The 27,846-nt window shown below is 39.2% G+C and overlaps 2 protein-coding genes across 8 annotated transcripts in view; one reads left to right on the top strand and one right to left on the bottom strand.

Moving 5' to 3' along the window:
- Positions 1–4,447, top strand: part of UGT8 (UDP glycosyltransferase 8) — a 76,688-nt gene extending 72,241 nt beyond the window's left edge. For 6 of the 7 annotated variants that reach the window (XM_063458268.1, XM_063458267.1, XM_063458266.1 and 3 more), the window contains exons 6-7: positions 2,560–4,187; positions 4,309–4,447. In XM_063458268.1, coding sequence (XP_063314338.1) covers positions 2,560–2,911 — 352 coding nt within the window. In that variant the 3' untranslated portion in view covers positions 2,912–4,187; positions 4,309–4,447. The remainder of the gene's footprint in view (positions 1–2,559; positions 4,188–4,308) is intronic. The other variant, XM_063458270.1, reaches the window with a different exon arrangement.
- Positions 4,448–10,134: 5,687 nt separating this feature from the next.
- LOC134614463 (EF-hand calcium-binding domain-containing protein 14-like) overlaps positions 10,135–27,846 on the bottom strand; it is a 70,363-nt gene continuing 52,651 nt past the window's right edge. Inside the window, exons 8-10 of the mRNA XM_063458264.1 lie at positions 20,877–20,987; positions 17,966–18,142; positions 10,135–10,450 (exon numbers count right to left, since the gene is read on the bottom strand). Of these exons, the coding sequence (XP_063314334.1) occupies positions 10,446–10,450; positions 17,966–18,142; positions 20,877–20,987 (293 nt within the window). The 3' untranslated portion in view covers positions 10,135–10,445. The remainder of the gene's footprint in view (positions 10,451–17,965; positions 18,143–20,876; positions 20,988–27,846) is intronic.

Below are 27,846 nucleotides of genomic sequence, written 5' to 3'. Positions count from 1 at the left end.
TCCTCCCCCCATGTCCCCCCTGTCATGGATGGGAGGGGGGGGCAAGAGGGGATGAACCCCCTCCCCCCGGTCGGGCGACTCTCTCCATATCAGCCGCGGCGAGGGAGCTGTGTGCTGTCTGCTCCCTCTCGCCGCGCACCGCTTGCTGATGCTGGGAGCCGGAATATGACGTCATATTCCGGCTCCCAGCTACAGCGGACAGCCCGCGCGGCGAGAGGGAGCAGACAGCACACAGCTGGAGAGAGCCGCCCGACCCACTGGACCCCAGGGACAAGTCCACGCCAGCACTCCAGGTAGGGAGGCTGGGTGGACATTTTTTTAATTAAAAAAATTATAATTTGTGTGTGTCTGTGACTGTGTGTGTGTGTGTGTGTGTGTCTGTGTCTGTGACTGTGTGTGTGTCTGTGAATGTGTGTCTGTGAATGTGTGTATGTGAATATGTGTGTGTCTGTGAATGTGTGTGTGTGTGTCTGTGAATGTGTGTGTATGTGTATCTGTGAATGTGTGTCTGTGAATGTGTATGTGTGTGTGAATGTGTATGTGTGTCAGTGTATGTGAATATGTGTGTCTGTGAATGTATGAGTGTGTCTGTGAATGTGTGTGTGTATATATATATACACACACACATATACATACACACACTGGAGTGTATATTATTTTTTTGGGGGGGTGGGAATCTTGGTTCCCACACTTTATTCCCCAGGACTTTATTCTCCCATGTCGGCTCACGCAGAACCGGCGCTGAGTGTCGGCTCTGCTCTAAGCCTCCATGGGCCGGCGGGGAGATCAAAGATCTACCTCACCGACCCACAGCAGCATGAAGGGAGGCAGGAGAGGACCCGGGGAGCTCTAGACAGCAGCTCCGCCAGGTTCCTCTCGCGAGATCTGAGCGTTGCCGCGGCAACGCTCAGATCTCACGAGAGTTAACTCTAGCCCCGCAGGCTAGAGTTCACTCTCCACTGGACCACCAGGGATGGCACATGGCAGCAAGGATCCCCCCTCCCTACATAAGGTAAGAAGGGAGGGGGGATATTTACTAATCTGCCCCCACCTCCACAATCTGTCCAAACATACAGCACACACACACACATACAGCACCCACACACAAAAAGCACCTACAGACATACAGCACTCTCACACAAACAGCACACACACAGCACCCTCACACACACAGCACCCAAACAGCACCCACACACATACAGTACACATACAGCACCCTCACACACACAGTACACTAACCGCACCCTCACAAACACACACAGCACCTTTACAAACACACAACACCCTCACACACAGCACACTAACAACACCCTCACAAACACACACACACAACCAGCACCCTCAGAAATACACGACACCCACACACATCACACAAACAGCACCCTCACACACACAGCACCATCACACACACATCACACAAACAGCACCCTCACACACACAGCACCCTCACACAGCACACTAACAGGACCCTAACACACACACACAAACACCCTCACACACAAACAGCACCCTCACACACACACACAAACACCCTCACCCACATAGCACACTACCAGCACCCTCACACATACACACACACAGCAGCACCCTTACACACACCACCCTCACACAGCAAACTAACAGCACACACACACACACACACACACACAGCAGTGTATGTCTATGTGTGTGTGTATATATATATATACATATACATGCGGCGTGTGTTTGTGCTTTAGGGTGCACACCCTAATGCAATAGGCTGCGCACGCCTATGCTGTGAGCATTCCTTACACTACAGAAGACATGTCTCTATTTTCATTAGCTGAAGTAAGTTTCTTTCAGACACTGGGAATCAGGAACATGTTGAAATGTGAGAGGGGTTGGCTAAGGAGGCTGGGTTACACTGCTGAAAGCACTGCAGGAAAACTACACAGAATTGAAAGACAAGAAACTAACCATAGGCATTTTTGAGCTTCTTAGCGTTAATTTAAGCGTAACTTGTTTAGCTGCCTGGAGTGTCCCTTTTATGGTAGTAGTTGTTTTGATAGAGCATAGTCAGTCCCTGTAGCCTTTTTGCTGTAAACACTGTTTGTTTTAGAGAAAAGGCAGAACTGATATTCAGTGTCTCCATCCTCTGCATGCAATTTTCATCGTAGACATGTATTGATTTAATGCATCTCTATGAGGAGATGCTGATTGGCATTTCTATGAGGAGATTGCTGATTGCATTTGGAGGCAGATCAGGGGCAGAGCAAGCAGTAGCAGACTGGAATAAAGGTAAGATTTACTATAGTTAGGAGGCAAGTAGGGGGCTAGATGGTGTTTTTAACACTATAGGGTCCGGAATACATGTTTGCATTCCTGGCCCTATAGTGTTCCTTTAAGCACCTTGGTGCAGCTTTCAGGGCTCCAATATACAATTCAAGATGAGGCAAACACAAAGAATTTGTAAAAGGTTTATTCTTTTATTGATTCAAAGGTAAAATAAAAATCCATGTTACACTCTCACACATGACCTAGATGTTACATTTTTTGAAAATATGTTTTAATTGTTATATTTTTCTTTGTACTACTCAGTTATCGACAACAGGCGTTGAGGATGTCCAACATTCACAAGGATCAACCAGGCCATCCTGTGACTAGAGCTACATATTGGATTGATTACATTCTACGTCATGATGGGGCAGAACACCTGCGAGCTGCGGCCTATGATATCTCTTTGTACCAGTACTATTTAGTGGATGCTATTATACTTACACTTTTAGCAGGTTTCTTAGGCTGGTACTTTGTTTCAAATCTAGTCAAATATTTTAAGAAAAATTTAACCAGTACAAAGCACAGCACCCTAAATGGATTTTGTCATAACGGAATAGCAAATGGCAAACACAAGAAAAACGGATTCATCAAACATGAAAAAAAAGTAAAATGAACAGAAAAGCACTGATTTAAAAAGGATTCCAAAATGGGAATTGATGGTTTATTACCAGTGCTGGGGGAGATTTTGCTGCATTGCTGGAAATATCTATCTAGAAGGCCTACGCCACATGGCTCCCCATTGGCATCCCTTACCATCACTGTTTTTCCCAAGGCTGGCCTTATCCCATCTGTTGGATTTTTAGTAAATGTACTTCATGCTCCCCCAACACTGACTTTCAGGCTTAAAATAGAATCTCCAAACACTTCCTCCTTATAACAAAATTTTATTGAACGCTTATCAAAACTAAAAGGTTTTACATTTTATAAAGGTTAATTTTTATTTTTTCTGCTAAGAGATGGAGACATGTTAATGGTCTTGCAGGTAGTTCTGAATTTAAGTCTGTATGAAATGTTATTTTAACACCCACAGGGATCCTTGCCTAAAATTAGACCTGAAAATTCTACTTGTATAAGCATTTAAATACCTCACCCACATAGCATGTTTAACTGCAATGATATGTTTTATTGAACACTGTGGACAGCATAACCACTTGAAGTGATTGAGGTGATTATGATGCCTGGAGTTTGCTGGAAATGGGTTTTACATCACTGCTAAATGCTTTACTCGCTGCAGCCCACAGTAATGCCTTTAAATACGATATGACAGAGGCGGAGTTATGCAAACCATTTCATACTGGCGATTGAGTTAGTGATTGGCTGAGAGCACTCCGTTGAAGCTCTCAGGCTAACTACTGCCTGCATCCCTTGGTACAACGTGAAGGGGATCATAGCTTTACCTATGACATTTTGTCATTGGCTGAATGACTGCCAGTGACAGAATCTCTCTGAGTAAATTGTTTAGCATTGATGTGGGACCGAAAGCTCCAGGTACCCAAGTATTTTAATCAGTTAATGTGGTTATGAGTGTTACTGTAAGTCTTTTGGGATAAATAATTTTTAGCTTTTTAAACACACCATTAGTTGCTGCCTCTAGATGATGTATTAATTGTGTCCTAGAACAGGGGTGGGGAACCTTTTATCTGCCAAGCACCATTTGGATATTTAAAACATCATTCGCAGGCCATACAAAATTATCAGCTTAAGAATTAGCCTGCTGTATTTGGTCAAACGTTTCATTAACTCACTCCTAATTTGATGGCTGGAACAGCTTCTCTTTGGTGTGATGTTGATATTGATGATGTTGCTACTCGCAGTGTGTGTGTGTGTGTGAGAGATGGGTGTAGTGTGTGAGTGTGTGAGGTGCAGTCTGTGAGTGTGTGAGGGCTGCAGTGTGTGTGGGAAGGGTGCAGAGTGTGAGTAAGTAATGGGTACAGAGTGTGTGTGTGTGTGTGCAGGGTGCAGTGTGTGTGTGCAGTGTGTGTGTGCAGGGTGCAGTGTGTGTGTGAGGAGTGCAGAGTGTGTGTGAGGGGTGCAGTGTGTTTGTGTGAGGGGTGCTGTTTGTGTGTGAGGCGGTACAGTGTGTTTGTGTGAGGAGTTCTGTGTGTGTTGGGGTGGGTGTGCAGTGTGTTTGTGCGAGGAGTTCCGTGTGTGTGTGAAGAGTGCAGAGTTTGTGTGAGGGGTTCTGTGTGTTAGGTGTGCTGTGTGGGGGGGGTGTAGTGTGTTTGTGCAAGGGGCTCTGTGTGTTTGTGTGAGGGATGCTGTGTGTGTGAGGGGGTGTACTGTGTGTGAGGGATGCTGTGTTTGTGAGAGGGGTGCAGTGTGTGTGTGTGTGTGTGAAGGGTTATGTGTGTGTGTTTGAGGGGTGCAGTATGTGTATGTGAGGTGGTGTAGTGTGTGTCAGGGGTCTATATTGGGGTGGGGACGATCAGGGAGAATATCTCTATATATTTTTTTTTACTTACAAAGAGGAAAAAATGTATGCCCCCTCCTTCTTACCTCTGGTATGGAAGGAGAGAACATATCACTGCAATCCCTGGTGGTCCAGTGGTTTCGCGTGCACTTTAGCCTGCTTCCCGTGAGCACATCGCTGTTAGAGTGTTTCCAGGGTTACACGCGGTAACGCTCTGATTTGCATCACAGCCTCTCGGGTCCTCCTCCTATACAGCATGCTCCCGGGTCCTAGCTCCCTCCCTCTCCCTTAATAAACTGCCCGAAGACCGGTGAGGGAGATCTGTGATCTCTCCACCGGCCCGAAAAAGGCAGACAGCAGGGCCGGCTCTCCACCGTCCGATTCAAATGATTTTGCGGGCCGGATGTTCCCCACCCCTGTCCTAGAATCTCAGAAGTAATTCATTTTGGACTTTCAATGTACTACTTGTAGACAACTCTCCTGGTTGTTTTTAAAGGGATACTCCAAGAACCCTATTCACTACCGACCGCTATAGTGGTTATGGTGCCAGTGGTGCCCTGCCACCTTCCCACACTGAGCAGTCAAACCATTTAAAAACAATTTGTCTACTTACCTGGGGTTCATCGGGTGCCCGCTCCTGTGGTCCCTGAAAGCACCTACACTAAGCTAAGTCTATCAGAACAGGTAGATGCACCTGTTTAGATTTAGCGTAATGGAAGTGGGCATGGGTACAAATGGTTCTTAAATGGTTTTACTGCTTACTGTGGGAGAATGCTAGGGCACTCTTGGCACAATAATCACTACCGTGGGCTATATAGTTATGGTGCTAGTTACTTTACGTTGTATTGCCCTTTACTGAGGATCATTGTCTTGCAAAAGCTCATATTTTTTGTTCCACACATTTGTCCTTCTATTTTACATAGAACCTTTTGATGGATAGTATACAAGCAGCTCAATGTTGCCAACAACATATATCAATGTAGTGGTTGTTTGTTAGTACTTTCAGTTTTGCACCCAAAACTCTCTCTCTTTTCACGCTTGATGGCAAAGTCTAAATGTATATTTTAATATAAAAATAAAAAAATAAGACTTTTATCAGAATGCCTTTCTTGCTGTTCTCCCCAATGGAAAAGCTTTTGTGATGTCTTAATGTGGTTAAATGGTATAATATTAGTTTATTCCCCTCCATTGAACCCTGTAGCCTTTCAAATAGGTTGCTGGACTATTATTTAATTCCCATTCATGGAACTTTGAAGCATTTCAAATAGGATTCTAGACTCACTACTACTACTGATCCATCTAAATGCACTCAATGGAATATGAAAATAAGCGAATAATATAATGCTTTTTTTTCTGATCTGCACACTTGTTTTACATCACCTCTAACCGTTATACAATGCTCTTTTATGCACATTTTCCTTTGAAATCCAGAGTCAGACCAACTTCAAATTTTGTAAGTAACAGTTCTAGGTCAATTTTTTTGCTACAAATTGTCCCATATTTTGTATTTCTATATAAACTCTGAGCTTCCATGGCACTGGGTTTAAATACGTAAAGGAACACTATAGTGTCAGAAATACAAACGTATTCCTGATACTTTAGTGTTTAACTATTTAGATGACTGTCCCTCCCTCCAACTGCATGGGAAAGGTGAGTTTACGTACTTTTTTTTCCCCTCACTACAGTTATCCCCTGCCTTTATGGCTGAGAACATCACTCTTTATGATCTCAGCCAATCCATTGCTTTCCAATACGAACGCATTGGGTGGATATTGCACATGGACGGCAAAACGCAGAGTTGCGCCAATCAGCATCTCCTCATAGAGATGCATTGCTTTAATGCATCTCTATGGGGAAGTTCAGCACCCCAATACAGTGTGTCTCCGTGACTGCCAGGTGTTCCTAGGTTTTCTATGAAAAGGTAGCCTTTACTATGTTCAACCTGCAGGGACATGCTACAGACACTAGAACAACTAGTGGTTCTGGTGACTGTAGTGTCCCTTTACTATAGGAACATATTTTTTATCTTTATGAAATGTTATCTATATTTTTATTGTTTAAATAAAATTACATACAGAGCATAATTTTAACATGCAATTTGTATTTCAGTGGTGTGAGAATTGGATAGAGGTCTCAGCTTTTTTTTTCAGATTAGACATGTCCTCTGTCTATTTAGATTAGTGACTTTACAAAATAATACCGAACACTGAGTGCATGTTCAGTCAGTCAGTTTTTAGATTATACATGCTCTAATCCATGGAAAAACATAATATTTTAATATAGTACATAATTATATACTTACTAATATAATGAATTCTAACACTTCATATAAAAAACATTTCAAAATTCCTACAGTATTAATGCTTTTTTTTTTTTTTCTTTTGTTCTTATTACACAAGGCAACTATCAACATTAACATTGTAAATAATTTACAATGTTTAATGCATTCTTCAATTCATGATTCTGTTCTAGCATATTATATATTTAATAGTGACGACAGGTGCTGTTTGTAAAATTGGAAACACATTGAGTGTTACATATTCAGAAACGATCTACATTTTGTAAAGACACGATAATATCCCTGTCAATCAAGTTATATTATAGTCTTTTATTTTTTTTATTCTGTAAACAGTGAGTGAATTAAACACTGAATTAGCAAAATTAAATCTTGAAAAAGTTATTAGTGAAATAAAATCCTAAAGTTATTCCTATTCCTATAATGGCAAACCTCGAATGGCATTGACTGGCATTTTACAAATTCAGTTTTTAATTCAATCAACACCCTAGTTTTGCACACAAGTAAAATATACAGGGGCTCAAATAGTTAACCAATACGAGTACCATTTCCACATTTTGCACGGTTACAACCTGGAATTAAAATTTTGATTACACAACATATCTAACATTGGGATGGTACATACATCTTAACCCCTTAAGGACCAAACTTCTGGAATAAAAGGGAATCATGACATGTCAGACATGTCATGTGTCCTTAAGGGGTTAAAGGACCACTCTAGGCACCCAGACCACTTCAGCTTAATGAAGTGGTCTGGGTGCCAGGTCCAGCTAGGGTTAACCCATTTTTTTTTATAAACATAGCAGTTTCAGAGAAACTGCTATGTTTATAAATGGGTTAAGCCTTCCCCCAAATCCTCTAGTGGCTGTCTCATTGACAGCCGCTAAAAGCGCTTGCGTGATTCTCACTGTGCAAATCACAGTGAGAGCACGCAAGCGTCCATAGGAAAGCATTGTAAATGCTTTCCTATGCGACCGTCTGAATGTGCGCAGCTCTTGCCGTGCGTGCGCATTCAGCCGACGGGGCGGACCGGAGGAGGATCGGAGGCAGAGAGCTCCCCGCCCAGCGCTGGAAAAAGGTAAGTTTTACCCCTTTTCCCCTTTCCAGAGCCGGGCGGGAGGGGGACCCTGAGGGTGGGGGCACCCTCAGGGCACTATAGTGCCAGGAAAACGAGTATGTTTTCCTGGCACTATAGTGGTCCTTTAAGTCAGGCAAGCAGCTATTAGTTCAGGTTTACCAATTATCCATAGTAGAATTTAATGAAATATCTATTTGTTTTTCATTAACTTTTGTCACAATTAAAACTATTTGGCGTCACAAACTGATAAGATATGTTATGTAACATATCTTAAAAATCCCAGTTAGTTCCATTTTAATAACAGATTTTGACATTACAAAATGCTGACATGTGTAAAAGGGTGACTAGTTATGCAAGTCACTACAATGGCATAAAAAGGTAACAACCAATATTTCATATTGTGTGGATTCTAGCTATTTTGTACGGCATAAATTCACACAATACAAATTCACACACCAAACATGCATACGATACATACAGAAAATGTTGTATGGACACACATACAATTTTTTTTGATATTTTCTCAAATCAGTTCCCTATTAGATGACTGTTTAAGCATGACTGTTCACACAATTTACACTGGGTAGTGTGTAACCCATCAATGTAAAACTGTTGGCAGGTATCTGCTAATCAGTGTACTGTAAATATAGGCCAGCAATGCAGCTAATGAGACTAGCTTTAAGTTATGCAAAATACAAAATGGAATCAACAACAATAAATAATAAACCACAGGCAATGTGCTAAGTTTTTGATTTCATAATTTCTCCCAATTATTGTAACTGAGACTGGGCATATTATTGGGAGCATGTATCATTAACAAACTGATCCTGTAATTGCAGTAATTGCAATAGCTATACTATGCCCTGATTACTATTCCTTTTTTGTGTACTTTGAATTTGAGCGGCACACATTGTGCATTGTTTATGTACATAATCAACAGTTCTTTATTTATTAAATACATTTATATGAAAACTATTACTACTGTTTTTCTAGATCCTCCAACTGTACACCATGTTTTATTTCAATACTGTACCACCAGGAGCTTTAATGTTGTGTTTGTTACTGAGAATATTTCTAATTTTATGCATACATCGTGCATGAAAAGCACTATTTTATACCAGTTTAAAATGAAAAGTAAGCAATGATTGGTGGTTAAAAAGTAGTTTTTGGGTGTATGAAAAAAAAATGTAAAGAATTTAATTATTACACTGATTTGAAAGATGTAGAAGCAATAGTGAATTCAGGGTTTTTAAACAATAAAATAAATACAAATTGACCTAAATATAATAACCAGTAAAATGTCAGTGATTGAAAACTCCTACAGTATGTAATAATTTAAATAAAAATAATAAAATGTGTAGCATAGGTAGGTGGATTTTCATAAACACTTTAAATTCAGCCTCACATTTTTTTGTAAATATATTTTAAATATTTACATTGTATGATAAATGACTTGAGTACAAGATTATAACAACGAAAGTGTTTGGAAATATATGTTAAGGTATAAATATAAAGACTGTAACTGAAGTTTGGCTTGCATATTCTTCAAAACTGTACATTTATTTTTATTTATTTGTACTACACAGTGTTTTATCAGGAGTTTCAGTGCCCTGTAAAATCTTGAAGGTTACTTGAATGTTTGTATTTGTATTTTCATATTAAATGGGCCTTGTGGAAAAACATTGTCAATCTCTTCACCAAGCATTGTTTCTGCAGGTTAGTTTGTCCATTTAACCAGGACTTTATAGTTAGTGTTAATGCTAAGAGTGTATTACCTGCAAGTAGCTAAATTACTTTTCGTACTTAATACACATGAATATGATGGTGTAGTCAAGGCAAGGAAGGAATACACAGAAAAAGTTCACACTATAACTAATTAAATTGACCATTATATACAAACTTGGAAACTGTTATCTACAATTAAACATGTTTAGTTTCTTTAAATAAATACAGTTGAAAAATAACTACTAATGTCTGATATAAAGCAAACTAACCATTGAAATACAACTTTTTATTCATTTGAGATCAATTATATTAAAATCGTATCCACGTACTAAGTAACATTTGTTTTTATTAAGATGTAATGCGGTAAAATTACATTTTGATGTGACATAGAAAAAAAGTTACTAAGATATTTGAAACAATTACTGTAAAGCCTATAACTGAATTACACTTTTAAATTGTAGGATAACAGCATTTATTTCTGTATGTCAGAAATACATCCATTGTTTGTGTAAATGCAGTAATTTTAATAAAACATTGTTTATTAAAAAGTTGCGTGTATGCATTTTTTTTTCATAGCTGTCCACTAACGTCTTCCCTTGTAGTTGTCTGTCTTCTATCTTGTTTTTTGATCTTTCAATTTAATCTGAAATCATATATACACAACATATTACAATTGACATGTAATTTATATCTGATGATAACCACTAAATAATACGTGGGATGAACAAAAAATGGTCCATGTAAATTTACTTCAATGTGTACTGTTGTTCATCATCATCTCATATCATATTATCTATATATCTCAAGTAAGACCTTAGGAAAAGTAAAAATTATCCTACATTAATTCATGAACCCTTAGCAATGAAGCGCTACTTTAACCACAGCTTTTTAAAACATAGCAAGGATTGTGATCCAAAAGGCCTGGAAATTTCATTAAAAAGCAAGAACTTTAAAGGTATCTTTATATTTTACAATGATTACATTTATTTTCTACATATATCGTTTAATGAAATATCTACATCATGTCTTAATAGAAAACAGTACAATAACCTCTACATCTTAAAAGTAGTGATTTTGGCACATAAATGCTGTCCCTTTAAATAGCTGTCAGACTATACTGTTCTAAGAGTTGAAAAGCTTTAACTCTTAGATTTGAACCAGCCCCATGTTGAGAAAACAAAAAAGTCAATATTATATAGTCAATATGCCAGAAGAGGAACAGCGAGTGTGACATCAGCCACCATGCAATGAGAAGTTGTATTAGAAAATATGATATAATCATAAAAATGAAAGAGACAGTCAATTGCCGACAGGGATTACCCACAGAGTATCTAGTATGGAAATACTCCATACAAACCTTACTTGGAGATTCTCTAATTCAATACCTCTAATAGCTACCCATGTTTAATCGTTTTTTCACTTTCACATTTATACTTGTTTTTTTTTCTAATCTTTTAACTGCTGTGAAATACTAGATACTCTTGTATTCCTTATTTTACTTTATTGTATTTAACTTTTTTTTATATGTTCTATAGTATCTACTTTTTGTTCACTTTTATCCAGTAATTTGTTTTATTAGTCTTTTTTATATTGGCGTCATCTATTGTTTTTACAATTTTATTACTTCTTGTTTGGGCATAGAGGGATCTACAGTTTCAGAGTTTGCTGCCTTTTTGGTCTGTCTGTCTGTCTGTAGAAGAACTTCCATCGCTTTGCCTTTCTTTTGCTATTTTTATATGCACTTCATGCCAGAGAGACAAGTCATCCTACTGGTATAGCATCTAAAATGGTTGGACACTGGTTTAGACTCTTCTTGGTTCACTATTAAAAATGGAACCCATCAGGGATGTCCATTGGCACCTCTTCTTTATATTCTTTCTATTGAGCCACTGGTAGCATATATAAGACAAAATCATAACATAACTGGGTTGAATTTAGACAAGCAAGAACAAAAAATAACTATGTTTGCTGACGACGAAATTATGACTTTAACAAATCCTGAATCCTCTATACCATCTTCACTTCAGTGTATAGAACAATATAGTAGAATCTCTTAACTGTAAAATTAATATGCAAAAAGTTTTACATCGTAATCTTGCAAGTTTACTAATAAGAAATTTAAATAATAATCATAAATTTAACTGGTCCAACTCTCTTTGTTACCTGGGAATAAATATACATTTTAATATTGAAGAGTGGACTACTGATAATTATAACATATTACTTAAAGAATTTAGAAATACAACCTCGAAATGGTCTAAACTACAAATATCCTGGCTTGGAAGAATAAATATTATTAGAGCATACCTACTCCCAAAACTGGAATACCTTTTCCATACTATTCCTCTTAGAGTCCCAAAGAAGATACTTTAACTATTTCATGGTTTATTTGTATCCTATGTTTGGGGTAACAAGAAACCTAGGATTGCGCTTAGAACATATTTTATACTCATTATACAGTAATGTTTTCACACTATTTAGAATGGGGAAACAATAACTCAAAGCGGAAAGCATGGTATATATATGAAAATAGGGTATGTGGTACTTTTGACCCTTTTGATTTTTTGGGGTGGATAAGAAACTCTTTAAAAAATTACATATTGATAACGTAACTATTTCCCATATTTTCCAATCTATAAAACCGATGAAGAAATATTTTTTCCCCCAAAATCAAATCTCTTCACACGCCCCTCTGAAAATCCTGAAGTTTTTTATTCAGGACCTTAATCTATCTGGATGGCTTATTCAGGAACTCTACGGTACCTCAGGGATTGGTAGTTTTTCGTATCTGCAGGAAAACATTGGATTACCGCATAAAGAACATTTCAACTATCTAAGAATAAGAGATTTTCTCCATAAGACAACTATAATTAAGGACTCCCCCTTTGCTACGTTTCTCTTCGGAGAGGCTAAAAATAAATTCTCAGTAGTTAGAAGATCTTTGGAGGTATTAAACCAGGAAGTAAAACATAATACTATCTCTAGATGGGAAACTGAGTTAAATAAATATTTTTCCTGTCAAGACTAGTTAAACTCATTTGAAGCATTAAAAAAAACAATCCATTGTATAAATATACAAGAAACGTTTCTCAAACTTATCCATAGATGGTATATGGTCCCTACGAAAACATGTAAATTTCAAACAAACTCTTCAAATGTCTGTTAGCGTTGTAATAATGAATGTGGCTCATTTAAACATATTAAACTTTTTGTTGATCTGGGGGGCGTGGCCAGCGGCTGAACTGAGCGGACGTCTCTCCACGGAGCTCCGCTCTCCACAATAGACACTAAGGCCCTAAACAACGGGAAAAATAAAAATAACCACCCGAGACAAACAAAACCCCCAAACAGAGACTATGGGGAAGAAAAACCGAAAAAATCTGAGTTCAGTTACGCCCCGGCAGCCCGACATTAGACTCTCCTTTGAGCCTCCACGAAGGCCCAAGATGGCGCCTGAGGCCTTTTACTCACCAGAAGCCTCTGCAGAAGAGGTGGACTCCCTGCCCTCGTCTCGTTCAGAGGTCCGAGACAGCTCGCCGGAGCATGAGGCAGACGAGACCCCAGCCACAAAAGGGGATATCAAGAGGCTCCTGCTCGACCTACGGCAGATCTGGAAAGAGGACCTCCAGAAGGTCCAGACGGAAGTGGAGGATGTACGCCGCACAGTCCGCGACCTGGAGACAAGGGAGACAACCAGAGACAAAAAACTATCTGACACAGATCAGAACCTACAGGAGCTCAACCTACAGGTACGAGACCTGAGACGCTCGATGTCTATTATGGAGGCAAGGCACAGACGAAAAAACCTGCGCCTTAGAGGTGTCCCAGAACACATAGACGACGCACAGCTCCTGCCCTATATACATAACCTCATGACAGCCATGAGCATTAGAGGCCCCACGGACAGGGCACAAATCACCTCAGCTTTCAGGGTGCGAAAATCCGCAGCAGCGCCCAAAGAAGCGCCCAGAGACGTCATCATTGTCACCAGGGACATCTCCATACGGGCCGCAATCATGACCCGATCAAGGGAACTAGGCACAGTGACCCACGAAGGCCACAAGGTAGCAGTGTACCCTGATACGCCATTTTCAGCGCTCACAGAAAAGCGTAAACTGGCGCCTGTGGCTAGGAAACTGAGAGATGCTAACCTGAGATACCGTTGGGGCATGGATGGATCCCTCACCACTGTCATCGCAGGTGAAAGCTGCACACTCACCTCAGCAGATGACCCAGACAGCTTCCTAAAACACACAGGACTGACGACAATGCAACAGCAAGGGACCCCTCTACCAGAAGCTACAATAGCGGAACCGGAGCAATGTCTACACCATAAGCACAAGCAACACAAAGCACCGAGCACCGTGACAATAAAGAGGCTGACACCTGCAGCCATAAGAGAGCCAGAACGCAAATTTGCTAAGTGACTCAATAATTGCACTGAAAATGTGTCTATTACCAAGGGCTGCTGCTAAAATAACGAGAGTTTAACCCCCTACCTACCTACCCACCTATATAATACCTATATGTTCACTAAGAGTTTTACGTTCATATTCTACGCCTACATACTAACCATATGCATAATTGATGTTTTACATTACTTGTCACATATGAAACTTTGTAACGCATAAGACAGATAATGATGTTAAACTATATAAAATTTTCAATAAAACATAAATTGAAAAAAAAAAACTTTTTGTTGATCTAAAATTGAATATTATTCTATCTCCAGAAAGATTTTTATTCCAACTAGACTTGCCAAAAATGGATAAAGCATCTCAGTACTTGACCATACATGTCTTGATGGACGTCAAACTATGTATTGCCAGAAAGTGTAAACAGAATATACCTCCTTCTATAACAGAGATTAAAACCCAGATCCAATACCAAGGTTTAATGGAAACCGTGGTTTATTTCAACGATAATAATATTGGTTCTTATAATAAGATATGGACAAAATGTTTCGATTACTATAAAGAATAGAATATCCATGTCTTAGTAAACCTAACAAACCCTGGCATAAATACTCTTTTATGGTAAATCCCTAATAACATCTTTCTGAAATGGCTCTAGACCCAGTTAATGAATTAAAATATCAAAGAAGCGATATTGATTCTGTTCACTTCATTGATCTCAATAGTTGACCTTATGTTTTTTATGTTTTTATGTTGTAGGTTTTATTTATGTTTTTTGTACTATATTTTACGTTTTAAACTTTGAAAAAAGAGCTCAACTCTAGAGTATACTAACTCCAGATATTAATGTGTAAAACTATTTAATCAAGAAACAAAATATATGGAGAATCATTGTAACATCCTGACACACTAACTTGGTTTGTTATCTGAAAGATGATATTGAACTCAACTGTTTATTACTTGTTTAATATTTGTAAAATTTGTAAAAGTATAATAAAAAATGAAATTTAAAAAAATAAAATAAATTGGTTGGACACAATTACTGCCAGGAAAAGTGTATGAAATTTATAATTTTCCATAACACAATATTGTCTTTCTCAAAACAATGTATAAATATCAATAAGGACATAAAAATATACAGCCTTATACAATGCATAAAAATGTACAGTCCTATACAGTGTATCAATGACTAGTAACTGCTGCCAGTAACGTGCGTTTCAGGCTGGTAGTCATACGTAGTCAAAAGACTTAGACATTACAATATCACAACATGAGCTTTAAATAACCCCTCCCACCCCCCCCAAAAAAACAAGCAAATCCTAAATTTTGGTGAAGGGCAAACCTAAGTTAAGCCATTTACTACAGTGTAGAAAATTTGGAAGTCCAGGGAGACCATAGCTCAAGCAGATTCCAAGTATGAGGGTTAAAAAAGGAATTCACTATGCTGTTACAGTCTGATGCCAAGCCGGAAGGGTATGGGATTTCCATGCCCTGGCGATATTAATTTTAATTGCAAACAAAATATGGGTGAAGAGATATATTTGATTCTTATCTTGTGTAGGAAAGTCAATATTAAACAGAAATAGTTGGGGACTAATTTCTATAGTGTCCTCAAATATAAGGTTTATTAGGTCTATCATTTGTGTTTTGATATTATTAAGCTCTGGACAGTCCCACCAGGTATGGTACATGGTACCTTCTTCCTTCCCTCATCTCCAACAGTCCTTCGAATGAACTGATGATAGTTTATGAAGTCTAACCGGTGCCAGATACCATCTATACAATAGCTTAAAGTGGGTTTCAACCAAAGATACATTGTGAATGCATTTCTTTATTACCAGCAGGGTGGCTTTAGTCCACTCTGTAAGAGTGAAGGATTTCCCAATGTCCGTCTCCCACTTAGTAAATGATAGAACATGGGGGACTTGTTCTAAAGAGTTGAATAGTTTATTAAAACTAGAGATTCCTCCCTTTTTTTGACTAATCGCCAATACAGGAGCAATATGATGGGCAATATGATGGGCTTTAACTAGCGATTTAGATAATAAAAAGTTCTTAATCCTAAGATATAGGAACAAATCTCTAGATGGAAGATAATATTTTGATTGTAGGAATACAAATGAAGCTGGTTTATTATTCTCGCATATGTCAGCGATCTTTCGTATTCCTAAATGTACCCACGGGTTGATATTTAAATCCAGCATAGCATCTTGAAGCACCTCTATGGGGGTATCATAGAGTAATTTGCCTTCCAAATTTAGTTTCTTATTTAAAAGTTTCATTGTAGATACCATATCACCCAGAATTCTATTAGAAAATTGTTCTGGTTCCAATACGAACAAATTCAGAAGGCCTAACCACACTAAAATAAATAGTTTACGCCTAGGACTGCATTCCTGTTCAAGTTTGAACCATGAATAAGGGTGACATTGAGCCGGATTCAACCATAAGAGGAGATGAGTTGCTTTACAAGAATCATGAGTCTTAACCACGTCCGGGAATGCTATACTTTCAAATAGCTTATTTGCAAAGGTCTCAAACGCTATCCTCGGTGGCTTAGCCAGCCAAATATAGCTAGAAAACAAACTTTGGAAGCAGTTAAGAGTCCCCATCCCAATTCTATATGGGATCGCCCTAAAGAGATATAAAAGTTTTGGCATCAAAAATGCTTTGGTCATATTTATTCTTCCATTTTGTAACCTGAAATTGCAATTCGTTGAATAAATTATCAAAATTCATTTGGATCGCACTGTCAATATCAAAAGATATTTTAATCCCCAGATAATCAATTATATCGCTTGCCCATACCAGGTTATAGCAAGAAGACAAAAGATCTTTCTGAGTCTTAGTTAAGAGAAAAGGTAAAATTTGAGACTTTTTCAAATTAACCTTATAATTAGAGAAGCTGCAATAAATAAAAAATGTCATCCAATAGATGGAATTGACACCAGTGAGTCGACCAGAGTAAGGAGGACATCGTCCGCAAACAGAGATATCTTAACATTTCCTTCCTGTAGCTGTACCCCTTTTATGTTACTGTTCTGTCTAATCAGGGTAGCTAAAGGCTCGATTGTGAGGACATATAGGAGGGGGGCCAAAGGGCATCCCTGCCTCATACCGTTTTTTATTTCAAAAGGGTTCGAGTCGAAATAAGGATTCCTTTTTTCGCTGAGGAGTTCTTATATAATGACATAGTTTTGATCATGGGAATTTTTAACAGGCCAGTTGATTGGGGATTACCTGGCCTATTGCTTAGAGAGAAGGATTAAATGCCCTGCAGCAAATCTATTTTCTTTTTTACATTCACCCAAACTAAAATGAACATGGTGATATTATTTAGGTTAATTGGTGGCTCTTCATATGTTTATTAACCCATCCGTCCAACAGCAAAGGTATAGGGATGGGATTTCATAATGTAAAGACAAATGGCATCATGACTTCCATGGGTGCAAGTGAAAAAAGAAACATGAGTATTGCACACTCCTTTTATAAAAAAGTATTTTATTCTTTGTCTTCACAATTACCTGTGAAATCATGGCAAGAATAATAATAGTGATGGCTGCATATTGAGAGTTATTTCAAGAAAAGTTCTTATGATGTAAAACTGTCCGTGTACATTTTCATTACTGTACATTTGATTTTTTTTTCTAAGATGGTCAAAAATTACTTTAAAAAACATAAAGCGTAAAACAAGACATATATTAAAGTCCATGTTTATGCATGCTATTTAGACCTTTATTTACCTGGTAACTGAAATGCTCTGATTAGTTCAATGTAAGAATAATATCTGTTTTTATCATCATCAAACTGAGCTAGAACATCCTCATTTGGGGCTTCTTCTCCAAGAACTTTCTTTATTTCATCGTAAGACAAAAATCCATTTGCATCTTTATCTGCTCCATAGAAAAATACCTGAAAGTCTAAGCATATTATAAATGTAAGTAATTTGACAAACTCATGTTTTGTTTATTTAATATGTAGCGAGTGAGATAGAGCATCAAATGGAATCTCTATTTCTTCAATAAAGGAAATGCCAAGCATCATTACCATTACAGCACACGGTAGTGGTTATGGTCCCAGGTAGTGCTCTGGCGCTCTCCCGGTTAAGTCGTCCAATCAGTTGTGAATGGTTTGACAAATTACCTGGGATCTGCTGGGTACCAGACATAGCCTCTTCTGCAGCCAATGAGCTAAGCTAGTTAACCATGGTTTAATGCCTATAATTAAGATTTCATTCTTGACTGAAGTAGCAGACGCAACAGCCCATGCTTGTACAAAGGTTACATCCCAGACAATCATGTGGTATTCATTCTGTTATATTAAGGGTATAAACAGTCCACGATTTGTTATATTTTTAATCTTGCTTTAATTTCTGTATTATTGTCGATGGATGCTTTGTTGTTCTTAATAATATGACAGTAATTCTTAAAAAAGAATAGAAGGTGTGGAGTCAATAGACAAAATTAAGTCTTCTACTATTATAACAGTATATTACTTGCTTCTGTTAATTATCCAGTTTAAATTTTTACATATCAAAGTAACTTTTGTGTTATTGTTAACAGTAACAACAAATATTTGACACATATTGGAGAATATTTTAAAAATAGATCTTTTGTAATAATACATTGTATCTTTGGTTTATTCTAAATCAGTGACCAGGCCTCAACTGTGGCTAGTAGTAAGTGTACCTGAACCTTAATAAATGTGTGTGGTGTGTCAGTGGTGTTATGTTAGTGTATGTGTGGGCTGTGTGTAATATTGTGTATGCATTGATTGTAGTATTGTGTGTGAGGGGTTACTTGTAGAGTTTTGTGTGTGAATGTGGATTGATTGTGGATTGTGTGTGCATGTGCTGAGGGGGCTGTTTGTTTGGGTTGATTGTGAAATTGTGTGTGTTGGCTGCCTGTTATGTTATGTACAGTATCTCACAAAGTGAGTACACCCCTCACAGTTTTGTAAATATTTTATAATATCTATCGGTGCCTGTTTATACACTCCATATATACATATTGTTCTTTATTACCTTTATAAGCTCATTACAGATTAGAACTTGATCAGTATGGTGAAGTTTATATTCAGGATTTAGTACTATTTTTAGGATTTATATACATGGTTTTATATATCAATAAAATTGTCCTTTTTACTTTTCATCGTTCTATTTTTATGTTGTTACATTGAGGAGCGCACATAACCTTTTTTGACCTATGAGCTTTCACTAATTTAAGATGCTTGTTGGTGTATGTAGCTGCCCTTTTTATTATATCTATTACACCTATTTCCATTAGTTTTGGAAACAATGACACACCTACAATTTCACAGACACACTGATACACACACTGACACACATGCAGATGCACAGACACACTGATACATATGCAGATACACATATACACACACTGACACGCAAACAGATGTACAGACACACATACAGTTGCACAGACACACTGATACAATCACTGCCACACATGCAGACACACAGATGGAAACACTAACACACATACAATTGCACAGAAGCACTGATACACATGCAGATACACAGATATACACACTGACACACATGCAGACACAGAAACAGAAACACTGACACACATACAATTGCACCAACACACTGATACACACACTGTGACACATGCAGATACACAGATATACACACTGACACACACACATACCAACACGTGTACAGACACACAGATCCAAACATTGACACACACGGATACAGACAGAAACACTGACACAGGCAGATACATAAACACACAGAAAAACACTGACACACATGCAGTTACGCGGGCAGAGGCGGGGACGAGCCAGAAAGGGGGTGGAGTTATGCAGGCAGAGGCAGGGTTGAGACTGCTAGAATGCGGAGTTATGCGGGCAGAGGCGGGCATGAAACGGCAAGTAGGGCGGCATTGAGATACTGTGGGCGGGTGGGGGCAGGCACTGACAGCTCGCAGCTCTCTCTCCTTCCCTCTTCTTTTTTGAGTTTAGAGGACGTACCTAACTCTCCCTCACTTCCTCGCAGCTCTCCCTGCACATTACAAGCGCACAACCGGGCCCCTCATGGCACATTTCCATCAGGTGGTCCTGAGTGCATGGGCCACCTGATGGACCTTTACCCATGTTCCCAGCCCGTGTGATGCAGCTGCACTGCCGCCATTAATCATTTCTTTTCATGTACCCTCAGATGCTTGGAATTGTATCTCTGGGGGTACGCATACCATGGGTTAGGAACCCCTGGTCTAGACCTTTAGCAGTGAGTTAGAGCATTGCCATGATAACCAATGGCAACATTCTGAATCACTGATAAGTACCAGATTGCAAATGAGAATACTGATAAGTACCAGATTTGCACCTTCGGAAGGCAGACCAGAGGCTTCCTTGCACTCCAGGTGCTGGGCTGATCCACTGATCTCTCCATCTGGCCCATTTGGATATAGGAAGCATTGCATGCCATGCAAAGGCAAAATGTATTCCATGCATGGAACATTTAAAATAGGTTGCCATCCACTGAATTAGAAGGTGGGTGCTATAAATAATCTATCAACATGTAGCAATTAAAGATTAAGTTAACAATCAAAATCCTACTGCGTATATATACTGTACATAGGGTAGTTTAGTCAGTTGTAGAAATTACAAAAATAAGTGTGATAATCTCACCTGGTCGACTCTTTAGAAAAGGAATTGATAATTGATCAATTGTTTCTAAAACATCATTTGGCTTTGAAATTGATTGCATCGCAGTTCTCATCTCTGACAGAGTCTGCATAGCTGAAATTATATAAGAATATATGATATAATACATATAATAATTTGTAATATATGCATTTCTAATATTTAAATATTATTTAAAAGAGATCCCTGAATGAATTTTAGTGCGTGGCTAGCAAAGTCAGTATATAACAAAGTATAATTTAGGTAATAGAAAAAGCAGTGCTTGTTTCAAAAGTATACACTTTGAGTATGTCGCAATTACAGCATCTGTCCGAAAGTGCTTAACCCCTTAAGGACCAAACTTCCCGAATAAAAGGGAACCATGACATGTCACACATGTCATGTGTCCTTAAGGGGTTAAAAGCACATACGATTTTAAACTGTATATTAACGAGTTTGTATCCCTGTATACATTTGTATGATATCTCAGTAATATTGTTAATAAAGGTATTTTGGCTACTTTTATACCTGAGGACTACTCAAAAGAATCCTATGTGGGGATCACACCACTTACGCACTACACATTGAGCAGTTTGTCCGGCCGTGCTCCCTCTACTGCACTGACCTGTGCATTTTCTCTATTTCAGTGGAGCTACTATGGCCAACAACTCTTTAATGTGCACTATCGTGGACTCTCTACTTAAGATGTTTGATACCATCCATGGGGATGCCCCCCTTCTGCCTTGCAGCCTACTCTCACTCCTGGCCCTAGAGGCTCTGATTCAGACGGTTCTCTCCACTCCCTGGAGATGAGCTCCATGCGCAGATGACCCTGGAAAGGCCAGAGCACCTCTGCTGAGAATGGGAAATTGCATGTCAAATTGTCTAAACCTTGTCAGGGACTTCTGATTACCATGTCCTGGATGAATACAGGGCTGGCAGCTTGGTCGATATTTGTCCCGGCGTGGGGACCTTTGGTTGTTTCTAAAACTACGTCAAAGAGATGGTGGTCAACTTCTCCCTGGCTGATGCTCTGAGACCTCAGTCGACCCTTGTTGACGATCCCATTCGGGAAGGCCTCTCTTCAACCCACATCTCCTCAAGCACCCATACTCCTTCAAGTGGGCACCACTCGGCCACATTGTGGAGGTCCTCAGGTATTGGCTCTGCCATCCTCTGGATAAGGAAGTCAGGACGAAGCTTCATGCAGAGTGCCCTCGTCCAACACTCCTGGTTAAAGTGACTATTACCCCTGATTTCGACCCGGTGTTTGCCACATTTATGATTCTTTCCTAGAAGGATTCACGCAAGGGCCTGGAACAGGGTCTATGTTCCACCATCAGCGGCCTGCTGATTTAGATATTTCTAATGGCCGATGATGCTCTGAATGACGGATGCTCTGAATGCCAGCTTCCGGTTGACTGTTGGTTTCATGATCTCCTGCTAGACATCATCAAAAAAAGAAGTGGGAGGATCTGCCTGGGAGTTTTGTTCTAATGATCTTTTTTCTGATTTCTGGTTCTTTCTGAAGAGTTATGTTAACTATTTCTTTGCTGCTGGAGGTTTCAGTAAAGAAGGTAAAGGAAATATTTGTTTCTTTCAAAAAATATTTACAAAGAAGTAAAGAAAGTCCACTATAAATTAATTACCCCTAAAGATGTATACTTAAAGGGACACTATAGTCACCAGAACAACTATAGCTTAATGTATTTGTTCTGGTGATTATAATCATTGCCTTAATGCATTTTAATGCAAACACTGCCTTTTCAAAGAAAAGGCAGTGTTTATATTGCCCCTAGGAACACCTCCAAGTGGCCACTCCTCAAATGGCCACTGGAGGTGCTTCCTGGGACAGTGCTGCACAGTAGGCAGCACTGCCGTTCAGTGTCTCCACGCACTACATGGGGACGCTGAATTTTCCTCAAAGAGATGCATTGATTCAATGCATCTCTATGAGGAGGTGCTGATTGGCCCATACTGTGTTTGGCCCTGCCCCCTTGCCGATGTCACCAGGGGGGTGCCAGTGCTGGCAGACCCACGCAACACTGGAAATAAGGTGAGTTTTAATTTATTTTAAGGGGCTAAGGGGGGGCAAGCCACCTAAATGCACTATAGGATCAGGAACACATGTTTGTTTTCTTGACCCTATAGTCTTCCTTTAAATCATTCAATTATCCCCACTAAGCTTGAAGTCTTCATTCTATATATCCAGAAGAAATGCTCTTCTTCAAGTTCCTTTGCTTGTCAGGAAACCTACTTCCTCTAGTGGGACTTCAACCGCTGTTTCCCACTTTGTGTCTGTGCATGCCACTCTCTGTGCCACTATGGAACCTACTGTCCTGGGCAAATTCCAGAAGGTAACCTGGTTACTTCTCACCTACCTGGATCACATTCATTGTTTTATTTTTGTTGGGCAGCTGTGTAAAGGGGCCTCAACATTTCTGATGGCAGCCTTGGTCCTACCATAACAAGATGTTCATGGCTGTAGGCCAGGGTTGGTCCTAGGACTCATTCATATAAAGGAAGTGAATCTCCCTACCTCCAAATGCAATGGCGAATCTTAAAATCAGGCTATTGTTAAGAGCCTCCAGGAACTAAAGGAACAACTTCCTTGTGTCTGTCTTCCAGAGATATGTAGATTTAGTTAATTCTGCCATGTCTGCTCCCTTCAACCCAGGTGTAGGTTAGTATATGATGGTGCACAAGTCATGCCCACCTGTCACCTGGTGGTAGGAAATAGTTATGCATAAGGATGAAGGCCAATATTTTCTTAACGAACATCATTATATACGCTGTGAATTCTTCTCCCTTTTTGATTAGGGATATTTAACATGCTTTTTCCCCAAAGTGTGTGGGATAGATGAATATTAATATTAATAAATATGTTCTCCTTCATCTCTCCACCCACCATATAATTTCACTATCCATTGTGTGATTTCACTGTGTGTTGTTTTTTTAAGAGTTCTTTAACATTTAATAAAGGTTACTTTTGTACATATTTGTAATTACTTATGCTTGCACTAAAATTAAATAGAAAATAAATAAATACATAAATAAATAAATGTGGGTTCCTCTAGGGCCCTAATAATCACAGGGAGTGCCAGTAAGGATAAATAAATAGGCCAGAAGATGGTCAGCAATGTATTGCTGCCTCTGAAAGGGAATTAACTTAAATTTCAAAGAGGGTTTAGGAGATGCCAAGTGTGACGGTCTGAGAAGGTATCACCATCTTGCATACCCTTTTCCCATAAAATAATACGCCAATAATCCACAGGATCCAATATCGCTGGTGTCGCATAATAAGCCAAAGCTTAATGCTGGGACAAGACTGTTTAATGAGAACACAGGCATTCAATTTATACAGTGTATAACTCCTCCTCTGCGCCAGCGAGATAATTGAGTTTACGGAACATACTAAACTCAATTATCCTCTGGTCAGAAAAAGTCAAATTTTTCACAATATCTCGAAATACCCCCAAAATACATAAGAATTCCACAAAAGTCCCTGGGTAGTCTGCCTCTGTGGGAGCAACATATAAAAAAAATCAGCCAAATCCGTTTGGTAGTTATCGAACGGCACCACGGGGAGAGTTGATTGGTCTGCCACAAGGTAGAAGCCGAGAAACAGTTCCAGAAGAAATGTAGCAAGAGCCGGTCTCTGTTCATCAGGGTTTTATACAAAAACCACAATAGATAGAGTCAATCTGGTTCGTGGAGAATGCTCCCTGTGTTTGGTAGTTTGAAACTCCCGAACGCCATTCATCTGAGTTGCTGGGAAGGGGAATGTAGAGAAGCTCCATAGAGACCGGTGCTGAAAACAGTTCCAAGCACTCGACGACCAAGTCCCGCAGGCAGTGTTTAGGAGACAAGATGGCCGCCACCCATTGTTCTCACCACATGTATTCATATGCACGAAATAGGGGCCACTTAGGAGCATTCAATTAGTCTGCGGTTTTCGTATAGATACATAACGTTCTCAGTTCTAATTAGTCTCTGGGGTGGTCTCGGTTTGGGAACCGAACAAAATAACAAATGGAACATAACAAAAGAACGAATGACTGGGGAAGGCTGATTGAAGGGAGTACAAGTAGCCTAATGGTGATGGGGGTATCCCTTCACACCAAGTCTCCTGAATAACCCCAAAGATAGAGTCTGACAGGGCCTGGACTTAGCATTGTTAGGCTTATTGAATTAGTTTCCTTTGCTGAATCTGAATTGATGTCATACTACAAGCATATGAAGTAGGTGAAGTCATCTTTCTCCACGGCTTGAATCAGCTGCCCAACTGAGAACCTGTATTACAACAATTAGCAAAGTTTGCATTCTTGTCTTTTTGTTTTTAATATACAAATAAATAAATATACTGTTAAGTATTATTACATTGATGTCCAGCACTATTTGCTCTCCTTTTTATAATATAGAGGCATTCCCTCTCCATTAAGGGATTCCACAAATTTTACCTGTGGGATATTCCATGGATTTAATTTTCTGTTAACTAACAAATGTATGTTTGTCAGTGCCATTTTTTTCTATGCACTTGTGGTGTTAAAGGGAACCACACTATTATTGTATGTTATCTTTATAGCCTCTATGATTTGCCATATCCCTACTGTTTTCTATTCATTGTGCAAGTTCTAGGGCCAGGGCAAGTCCTTGGGGAAATTAGTGTATTTGATAAATATTGTGCATGCCACAATGTTGAGTGTGGGTCACTATTTCATACTATATATATATATATATATATATATATATATATATATATATATATATATATATATATATATATATATATATATTTATTTTATATGCACAATTGTATTCTTAAGGCCAGCAGATTTGCTACTAATCTTTCTCCTGAATATGCCTCTAGTGTCACAATAGGATCAATATTATTTTACCCTGACAACATGGACCTCAAAGAAAGTTTTTTCTTTCAAAACAATTAACAGAAATATAAAAACAATAACAACTTTTAATAACGGTATATTGTTAAGTTAAGGGTTGCAATAGGGTCAATGACACAGGATAGGCAAAAGGAGTTGTTTTCCTGACACCACAGTCCCCAATGGAAGGATTATCGTTACTCAAGGTAACAAAAAAAAATCTTTTTAACAACTGTATATTGGTAAAATAGTCTCCCGCTTGGATGACTGGCACAATTCCTGCCAACTGACAGTCCCCTATCTCCTACTCAAAGTTTTCTCTATGACTTCTGTCAGTATTAGCTGAAAGAAATAGATACAACTTAAAGCTAAAGCTATACTCACTGTAAAATCAATGACCAGGCAAGGCAAAATTATTATTTTTTCTTGACACCCCAGTCCCCAAAGGAAGGATTTTCATTCCTCAAAACTGTTTACAAAAAAAATGAGAAGTGTGTATTGGTAAACGAGTCTCGCACAAGGATGAATGACAAGATGCCTGTCAACCAAAGTGACAATCTCCTATACCTCACTCAAAGCTTTTTTATAGTGCCCCTGGCAGCTAAATACAGTATTAAACTAAGGCTAATCTCACACCATAATTAATGACCTAATGACTCCTATGCAGGCCAAGCAATTCCAATATCAATTCCATCCCTCTTTTTTCTAGTGCCAGGAGTGGCACAATGAATCATGATTGAAAATGAATATGTTTGGACTTGAATGAGTCGGTTCATCCAATATTCTGCCACATGGCTGTTCACATATCAGACATTCTTCAGAACATCCGATCAGTCCACCTTTAGCAAAATTGCAGTTCATTCAGAAACAAATCCCCAAGTCTGTACTGGATTTACCTATATTGATATTTTTAAAGACATTTTTTACTATTGCTACATGGATGACAATATGCTCATAGTACCTCATTTTGTGATTTTACCTACCTAACTTGACAGTATGTGTTACTCTTTGTACTAAAAATGTACAACTGAAAAAGAAAAGATGGGGGCGTGGCTAACCACCATGCAAGATGGCAGCTTAAATCTGTGCTCTGGCATCTAGACTTTAACAAAGGTGAAATTAGGAGACTTATCCGGTATAATTGCACACCTGACCTCAAGTATGTTGCAGGGAAAGGGAATAAACGTAATTTATTTGACCAAAAACCTACTCCTATGCCCCTGGCTGTGCAGGCCATGCCGCAAGATGGCAGAGCCCTATCATAAGACAGTAACCCTGCTTCGGAAGCGGACTGTCCTATTGTGGACAGACACCTAACCCCAACATACTTACAGGAGGCGCTGGACTGCCAAACTAATCTCCTCAGGTCCTCACATGTGGACACACTGCATAAAGACATCTAAGAGCTGGGAGTGCGGACGTCCCATAACGAAAGCAAGATGTCCAAATTTGCCTCAGCTCATAATGATTTAGCTTATCATGTCCAATGGCTGGAACAACAACTTACTTCCATGGACAAAAAATGATGGACGCTGAGGATTGATCGCGTCGAAACAACTTACGGCTGAGGGGCATTGAAGCATAGTCGGCATACGTCCACGGTTTGTTTAATGTGCTCGCACCTGAAGTTCCTACCGACATGCTGCTGATGGACCAGGTACATCGAGTGCCTAAGCTGACACACCTGGCTGCAACAGTTCCGCGAGATGTCCTACTGCGAGCCCACTACTATCATGTGAAGGAAATCAAATTGAAAAACACCTGCACGAGGGGAGATCTACCGGCCGACTATGCTTCAATGAATATTTTTACAGATCTTTAAGCGGCCAGACTGAGGAGGCGCCGCAACTTCCACCAGATCATCGACACCCTCAAGAGCAACACACCAGGTACCGATGGGAATACCCAACTAAGCTCCTGGCCATAAGAAATGGAACCATCACGGCCCTGACACCTCAGAGGAAGGTTCGACTATCTTGTCTCCGACTACCACAAATCCCAGCCTCGCCGGGCGCAAGACACCAGGTCTTCTTGGAATGGTCTGGGACTGGGCGCTGATTACCATGACTGGAACCAAAACTTGCTCCTGTACC

The sequence above is a fragment of the Pelobates fuscus genome, chromosome 6 (assembly GCF_036172605.1).
Source record: "Pelobates fuscus isolate aPelFus1 chromosome 6, aPelFus1.pri, whole genome shotgun sequence".
Lineage (NCBI taxonomy): Eukaryota > Metazoa > Chordata > Amphibia > Anura > Pelobatidae > Pelobates > Pelobates fuscus.
Note: the sequence above shows the minus strand (reverse complement) of the source record. Positions and strands in the feature narration are given on the sequence as shown.